The sequence below is a fragment of the Hyalella azteca genome, unplaced genomic scaffold (genome assembly GCF_000764305.2).
Source record: "Hyalella azteca isolate HAZT.00-mixed unplaced genomic scaffold, Hazt_2.0.2 contig15535, whole genome shotgun sequence".
Taxonomy (NCBI): domain Eukaryota; kingdom Metazoa; phylum Arthropoda; class Malacostraca; order Amphipoda; family Hyalellidae; genus Hyalella; species Hyalella azteca.
In genome coordinates, this window is record NW_025945385.1 from 175866 (window position 1) to 184781 (window position 8916).

The following is an 8916-nucleotide window of genomic DNA, read 5'->3' on the forward strand; positions in this document are numbered from 1 at the left end:
GCATAAGAATTAACTTCATTCATAATCTACAAAACGTACAACATAGCCAATTCTAGTTCAAAATCGGTAAATAATCTACTTCTTGAAGAAGTCTTGTGACCTGTGGAAGTTAAGCCGCCTGTACAATAACTTGATCCTCTTGTCGATCTGGTCAAATCGAGTTGGATTCCATTCCTGTGAACAACACAGAATAAAAAAAACTATGTTAGCTTAGCGTAGATCTACTGGCAATCCCATTCAACAAGAAGTGAAATGAATCTAGTGTTTTTGTCTGAACGTTACACAACATAATAAGTTATTTGAGTCCGTTAAAAATTGCTCATCAAATTACAATGATCAAAGCAACTTAGAATCTAGTTTACATGGGTCGTTGATAAAAAAAATTATACTCAACCGACTTTTGAAAATAACATTAGCACGTGCCCATGACTCTTGAGAATGAAGTGATTGGAATGTGATGAATGAGAGGATTATGATGTTTAATTGTTGACAAAGTTTGATTGCGGATTTTGGTAGCATTAAGGCTAAGGAGGATTAAGGCATTAAGGAGTTTTGTTAATCTCTACTTTTAAATCCAAATGAGTTTGCCCTCCAAATTAAAAATACATCATGATTAGAGAGGCACTGCATTTTAATTCAGATTTAAGGTGCCGCCATTACACTTGTAATATATGAATCGCAACACACCTGCATACTATGCCCAAACAGTCTTTTCTGTCGGAGCAAGACTTGGAATTCATTGCCTTTGAAGCCTCGCAGCCAAAGAGGAACGTCATACAAAGTGTCCGTGGGATGAAGGGATCCATCACCGAGAATATCTGTGAATAAAAATTTACAGTCATCTGCACTTAGTCCGACATCAGGAATCCTTCTCTTTAGTATTCTTAGTATATGTTTTGGACGTAGCATTCCCAGCCCACGATGGATTGTAGCCTCTGGTCACGAGGGATCGATTGTACCGCAACCAGTCACAAAACACAAATTCAAGACTGCACATCGTATTGTCGTTGATTTTAAAACTTGTTCGTGACATCTCCGCGCATACTCCCGAATTCACTGCAAATATTACATTAAGATAATAGGCTAAATAGACCAAAGATATATTTAGGGGAATGACTCTGTCATTGAATATTATTGCTTAGTTGGAGTCAAATGAGCAGTCTACTCAAGAACCAAATGTCGTGCAATTGGACAATGGGGAGCCATTGATATCAATTTAGGGAAGCCATTGTGGTCCTGGAGAGGATATACACAGAAGACAAATGAATATTAATTTGTAAGGCTTATTCCAGGATTTTAATGTATTTGTAGGAAATATTTCTACATACCAAAAATTTTCTGCTTAATTCAACGCCTAAAATGCCTTAAAAACTTAATCATTCATACCAAGAATTGACAAGTAAGAATTTACAAGCAAAGAAATTGAATTCACCATAAGTACCTTCATTGCAGATATGAAGGAGATTCATACAACGTTCAAGAGACAAGCTCAATAATCAGTCAGGAACTTGAAGAATACAAGTACTAAGAATAGAAAATAGCTAAACTTGACTGCACTGGAACGTTTCCAATGGAGGTAGGTCTCTGAACTGTTTTTTTTATTAAGTGAATACGTAGTAAATTTACAGGTGTACTAAAGATCTATGAATCTTCATCTATAACATACTCAAGGTGTATAAAATAATTGAAGAAGGTATATGCCCATCTTCAGGTTTACATCTGTATTTACAGCAAACATTTGCAGTTTCAACTAACATCAGCAGAACATCTAGAGATTGCTGCTGCTCATCCATTATAAATTGCATAAATAATAGCTAAACACATGCAAAGCGGAGATGCAGTCCCAACAAGAAATGTCTCAAATTTAAAGATTATATGAGCAGCAATGCCTTACCAATGTAGTCATTTTGACCAAAGAGAGCTCGCTTCTGACACCAAGCATTTTTTGGTCGGTATTCAGGCATGGGCAGAGGGGACTTAGCCTCAGGGTCATGTGGTAAAGGACCTGTGACAACACAATTAGGTAAATAAAGTGTTCTAGCTATTTATATACACTTTTAAAAAATTCTCACTTCTTCAAAAATTAATTTCTAAATTCAAGGGGCAAGCATTTTTTTGCAGATTTTTTATAACTGACTAAACTAGTGGCCTGAAAAACCATCCCAGCTTCATTTGTATTATTTCTGTTAGTAGCCATTCATCTTAGCAATGTTTAGTTATTAATTGATACAAGTTATAATTAATCATATTAATCAATTATCAACAAATAAATTGCAAAAGTGATGACTAAATTACAATAATAAAGTAGCAACTCAAGTAGGTAGGCAATGCCATTAGCCAGGGTACAAACATACATTTTCTTCCATCTTAATGATTAAAATACCGTATCCTTGTTGTTACTGATATGGTGATTAAAGTGAGATAACATAAATCAATGTCTCTTCTCACAAAAGTGTGCAATAAGCTTTTCTATATTTGAGATGGATAAAGGGAGAATAAGAATACACTATTTCAAACCCAAAGATGACAAATTTCATACCTCTGTTATGCAGTTTTTCAATCTGGTTGCGGCCATAATGCCTCTTCAGAGGTCCACGTGCAATTTTTTCTGCATAATACCTGCAAGGTACAATTCAAGTAGTAAAGCCATCTTGCTCAAACAATATACCTAAATCAAAATTCAATGCATAACATGGAACATTATTACATTCTACAATTAGTTACCCAAATTCCAACAAATAAATGCAAACAACTGAAGACTTACCTTGAACAAGGAGCATCTACATGGAATTGTGCAATATTATAACACTGCTTATTGAAAGCACCATAAGCAGGAGCTATCTGTCCTGGAATTCTCTTCAAAATGGCCAACATATTGTCTCATCTGTGGAGAATATAAAAACTATTTAGCAACATACATTTGAGCTAATGAGTAGAGTTTGTCAGTTTTATATATATAGGAAAATTACAAAGATCTTATGACATACGGTACATCCCATAAAAACAATTATCTTTCTTTTTGTCAAGTTGTTGGGGGTCAGCCTCATCTAAAACCAGGGTGCAGAAAGTGGGTGAATACCTAACTGAAGATCTTTGGTGACACATCAGTGGTAAAATTCACCAAACTCTGCAACCTGGATCTTAAACTTGTGGCCTCTAACAAGGTTGCAACAAGTTTTAGCGCATGAGGTTCTTTAGATTTCTTCACGAGTCAATTAAATTTGACAAGTTAAGAAATTTAGAAGGAAGATATGCCTAGAAAATTTAACAGTTTACAATTGAGAAGAAACTTAAAACCATATCTGTGCTCCCAAATACCTAGATCTCTAAGCCAGCCCACCTTATTATTTGACCACCTACACAAACCTCATAACTGTAAGTTCTATCCATTCTTCATCCCTCCATGCAAAATTTTCATGGTCAATATACATATCATAGGTATGTCTTATAATTTAGAATCAATCAAGTTCTAAGAGGATGACTAAAAACTTGCAATAAGCACATTTTTTTCTATTGAGACTGTCATTGAGACAGAACCATTTATGATTTAGCAATGCAAATTCACCTTCAGAACCAATTTACACATACATAAACTGTGATCAACACCCAGGGAAGACACTTATGAAAAAAGCTTTCAACCCAAGGTGGAAAGCTTTCCTTAGATACAGTGCTCTACCAGGTGATGGATTATAAAGGAAAAGGAGGATCAAATGTGGACATACTGTTTCAATTGTTTAGTACCTCAGATTTGTTATGCAATTGTTTAGTTATCTCTTGTTCGATTTATATTTTTTTTGCTTTTAATTTGTGAATTTTTTTAAGGCCCTTTGTTTGTTATGAATGATGATTAAGTTCAAGTTAAGTAACTATTAAGTTAACCAGTACTGTAGTACATATACCATATTTGAGGGTGGGGCCTTTGGGCACAACCAATTACAGCTGGAAAGGATGACATCACAATCTCAGCAACTGATCACAGCTAGAAAGGGGATGACATAACAATTTCGTCAACCAATCACAGCTGGAAAGGGGATACCGTCAACTGGGGCTACTCGGGACGGTTTTGAGCGCTTTTTGTTAATAACTTCTTACCATGAAACATTTCATAAACAAGTTTAGGCTCATTTTATAGCTTTTTGCGAGGGCTATCAAATGGCATCTTCAAAAAAATTCCATATGCTATTCAATAGCACTTGGAATAAAACTTCATTTTAAAATATTTGAAGCATGCAGAGTGTACTCATCCATTACTAACAGTACTCTGAAGTCCTCCTCTTTCATTGTAGATGATGTAGAGGTAGAATAAATGACATTTTCTGTGATTTTTACTTGTTTTTCCTTTATTGATATGATATTACCATATACCTACATTGATTACCGTATTATTGATGCGATATTACCGTATTATTGATGTGATATTACCATATCCATGAACATGCCATTGAGCATTTACAACAACCTTGTCCACTGCAAGCTTCATATCAGCAGCCTTATAGCATTTTTTCTGTATCTGTAAGCTTACAGGACGGCTTGTAATTTCACACCATTTTAATTGGGTTAAGTAAATTTACTATAAAAAAGATTGTGAAAAACATACCTGAAACAGAAAGGAATGCTTTAGTGACAACCATCATATGTTTTGCAGAAATAAATCATAGTTTAGGTCAAGTACTTTTCATTCTATGATGCCTGGTGCACAATTCTATATATGACATTCTATGCACAATTTTGTGATGACCAATGATGCACTAATTTTCCGATAAGTGAAATTTTTTTCGCCAAGCAAGGTAAATGTAATCAATATTCTTTGTTTTTAATCAATTTTTTCTCAACTGGAGCCTTTGCTTACTGAGGTTTTACTGTAAATGCATTTTTGGGGGTGTCTTTCTCTCTTAGCAGCAAATTTCGCTACATTTTTTTGGTGATTTATCAGTTTACCACTGTGCAGAGAGCGGATGAATAATGCAAGATTTTTGGCGACGCTTCAGTAGCAAAATTTACGCCTTCAGAAGATCTTGCTGACACATTTAGATTGAAATTCTTGCATTTAATATATTTGTCAGTCTTCAGTCAACTATTTAAAAAAAAGTAAGGTTTCCGGTATGTTGGATGGATCAGGATGCAGTGAGTGAAGCTTGTCCGGAAATCAGTTGCGATGAGTTCCCGCCAAAAAATGTAAACATCAAGTTTACGATTACGTAGTTGCGGTCACATTAGAGCGGTCAGACCGCATTATCACATCTTCAGTTGACACTTGCTGTACAATCAGACTGTTTTTATGGTAAAATTAGTTATTTGGGGTAACACGTGCATGCAACCTTGTAAATAAGTTTGTGGCTTGTAAATAGTTTTTCAATACTCAGCGTAAATGGCTTTTCAATAAAAATAAACCCGGCGACGCATCTTAAAATCACCCGGCAATGCTTAGAGCTTAAAAACCCATGTATTGGCAACGCTGCATCCACCCTCTGCACCCTGGTCAGTTTAGTGTTATTGAAGCTTAGTTTTTCAGTTAGCACATTAGCAGTTATTGAACCTAACCTTTAGGTTAGCTGTGCCACCACTGATATATATATATATATATACATAACTTAGGGTGTAGCGCTACGAATTAAGGGTGATTTTTTGGAGGCCAGTCGCGGTAAGTTTTTTGCTTATTTTTGAGCATACTTTCGGCGATAGTGCGACATTTTTGGCATATTGCGCGACACTTCGTCGCGGTAAAAATGTCTCGATATTGACCAACGTCGCGGTATATGTGTATGATTAGTTTTAGCCATTATCGCGACGAAAAAAAAGATGAACCATATTACGAGACATGGTAATTAACACAAATCTCGTTAGGTTAGGGTTAGAATTAGGGTAAGAAGTGTAAAAAATGTTTCTTTAGACACTATTCTAAAATTTTACTATGGTTAGGTCCAGTTAGGAAAGGTTCTTTTACCTTAAATAACTAATTGAAAAACGTCAACTAATCATAGTCGCGGTATTTCCGAGTTATAGATAATATATATATATATATATGCAAGTTTGATTGAAGACCAGAGCATTCTTTTTATTAACAATCTTCTTGTTCGTATTGTATCCACTTTACCTTTGATATGTACTTCTGTCATTTCAAATTCAATTTCAGATGTTGTAAAACCTTCACCAGCTTGATAATGAAAATTGTATTTTCGAAACGTTGCAAACTATTAAAATGTCATTCGGAAACCTGCTTTTCGATCTCCCGACGCCAGCAAGAAATTTTGTTCGACTCATTGAAAAAACAAACAAGAAGATTGTTAATAAAAAGCATGCTCTGGTCTTCAATCAAACTTGCATAAAAGAAAAGCTTCTGCCTAACTACACCAATATATATATATATATATATATATATATATATATACACATATATACATTACCTATCTTCTTTGTCAAATATCCACTTAACAAACTACGCCACTGAAATATTCACTTTGAAACTAACCAGGGTAAACGCGGTATATTCCGACACATTAAGGACGCATCGAGAAATGAAAAACTATAAAAAAAACGTATGCGTTACTCGAGTTCTGTTTGCTTTATGTGACTCAAAACACCGCATGACACACCAGCAACGATGAAACGTCACAAAATGTTGCCATATTTATTTAAAAGCCTTTAGAATGCAAACCTACCAAATCCCTATATTCCGACACTGTGTGTGACTATATTCGGCACGTGGCGAGACACATTCCGACCGTGCTTCAAATTGTACTAATACATAATTCCAACATCCACGTGTTCAAATTTGGATCGCTGTGTGAGCTGTATTGGAATACGACATGGCTTTGAATTAGAACACTATTGAATATTGAGCACTACTTAATTAGGCTTTTAATTAACAGTTATTAAGCTTTTAATTTGGAAAATTTTAATTTTTGCACACAGCTTGGAACGAGCTGTGTGTCCAATTCATTGAATTCAAGTTGTGTTGGAATTAGTTTCTATGTGTCTAAATCCATTTCTCAACTTAATCATCTATTAATTTATTTACCACTTGAAATCAGCAAATACAAGTATACTTAAAAAATTCCTAATATATTCACAGACGTATTTAAAAGTCTCAAACCATAATATTCTTTCTACATAAACAGTTTATCACTATTTGGTAGAGCAAGGTCAACTGTCAACTTTGATACATTTTTCAATAATCTCATTGGGTGGCATGCACCATCTCTCTTTGGATCTCAACATTTTCCCGCTAGATGGCCCAGACCTAGTGTTTTGGCAGTAGTTTGACGCGCAAATGTATGACGTCACTATTTCAACCATCAACAAACGAATGGAACTAAAACAAAGCTTAATATAAAGGAAAAACTAGAGAGGTGTCGGAATTACCCACGATGTCGGAATATACCGCATTTACCCCCACTTTAATAAATGACTGTATTAGTATAATCACAAAATTTTTGCTTGCAACTTAGAAGAAATTTATCTCACACCTCATAATGTGAATGTCCACACTAAATTCCAATTTCCAATTGATTGGTTCAGAGGTTGAGGTGGTAGACATACAAAATTCAACTGCATCAAGTGTTTAAATAAATAAGACATTCACCAATGATGATTCACGCATCACAATATAACGATGTTGCCGGGTGGATGTCTCACACTGCGGGTGAGGTAACCGTGTTACCTTTGAGTTTGGTTTGGCAACAACCCTTCTATCTGGTATGTTAAAGGCTAATGAAAGACTGGTGTCTTATCTCTTAAATTGAAGTAAAAATACGGTGACAATGTAATGAGTGAATAAGTTTAGCTGCATTCAGGAGTTATGATTAGGGATAGGGAAAGGGAGCATGGACAGGGTTACATGTATTCCATCATTGATGAACTGAAAAATAAAGAGAACAAAAATCAATAACCTGTCCAACAAGATAATAAAACATACTAAGCCTGAAGGGAAATTGAATGTTAAAACTGATGCAATAAATACTTAAAATATATTCTTAATTGATGGCAAGCTGGTTGCGTGCAGCAAGCAAGATATATGAAAAACAAAACAGACAAACATAATATTGGGAGTGAAATCAGTAAAACATTTGCAAAGATAAGCTAAAACTAGAACCAAGAAAAACCGTTCAAGTAATTGGTAAAAGTTATGAAGTTTTCAAGATAAACACACAAAATCAAAGCATTCAAGAATAAATTGCAAGCAAATGACAGTTTAAATAAGAATTGCAATAAACATTGGATGATATGTCATATGTGAAGCACTAACAAAGTTAATTAATCAGATTCGCAGGTAGCAAAATTATGGGACACTCACAAAACATCTTTGCAATTAAAAGGATCACACCTAATTCAACTCGCCAACAACTTGTGGCAGTTCCACTTAGTAACTCATCAATTTAGGGATCACAATTGCATTTTTATAGTCCTCCAATCCCTATCACAATAATGGGATGAATGAAATAGCCCAGCATTGCCTAATACCAGCATAATTTTCATACTTCACCCTGTGCACAAGCATGCTGCAGAGTGCAGAGCAAATTAGCCAACATGATTACTTGCTGAAAGCCACAGGGACTAAATCCCTTCATGGATGTAAACCAGCAAGCCAATGAGCTGCAAGCCACCAAAACAATGATCGTAACCCCATGGTGCCAATCCATAGGTTATTCAAAAGAACCTGTTCTTATGTCATTTTGAACCGATCAACACTTCTTTATGGACCGATCGTAAAACACACCTCCACCGGCAAAAGCTTTCACACTTCTGAAGAAGGTGAGCTGACAGCTACACTGGCCGTGGGGTGTGGGTGGACCTAATTTGAATTTGAATGCATGCAGCGATTCAAAATCCTATAGACTGTGATAGACATAGTATACAAGTCATAGAGCCTAAATTTTTAATATCTATAAAAAAATGTACGTTTCTGCATGTATTATA

General features: G+C 35.3%; 1 protein-coding gene across 1 annotated transcript; it reads right to left on the reverse strand.

The window, feature by feature from the left end:
* LOC108665412 (39S ribosomal protein L51, mitochondrial-like) lies at window positions 1–8432 on the reverse strand. Its single transcript, XM_018152161.2, has 6 exons — window positions 8338–8432; window positions 2765–2884; window positions 2540–2619; window positions 1895–2005; window positions 688–818; window positions 1–174 (listed from the first exon to the last, which is right to left on the reverse strand). Exons 2-6 carry the CDS (start codon window positions 2872–2874, stop codon window positions 76–78), a joined length of 531 nt encoding a protein of 176 aa, XP_018007650.1. The 5' UTR covers window positions 2875–2884; window positions 8338–8432; the 3' UTR covers window positions 1–75.
* Between the last annotated feature and the right edge of the window lie 484 nt (window positions 8433–8916).

Bases quoted from the DNA above. Each gene is read 5' to 3' on its own strand.
- LOC108665412 (XM_018152161.2), bottom strand. From the start codon at position 2,874: ATGTTGGCCATTTTGAAGAGAATTCCAGGACAGATAGCTCCTGCTTAT. The intron at 2,620-2,764 runs GTAAGTCTTCAG...TGTACCTTGCAG, and splicing joins GTAGATGCTCCTTGTTCAAG to GTATTATGCAGAAAAAATTG. The intron at 2,006-2,539 runs GTATGAAATTTG...GTGTTGTCACAG, and splicing joins TGAAAAACTGCATAACAGAG to GTCCTTTACCACATGACCCT.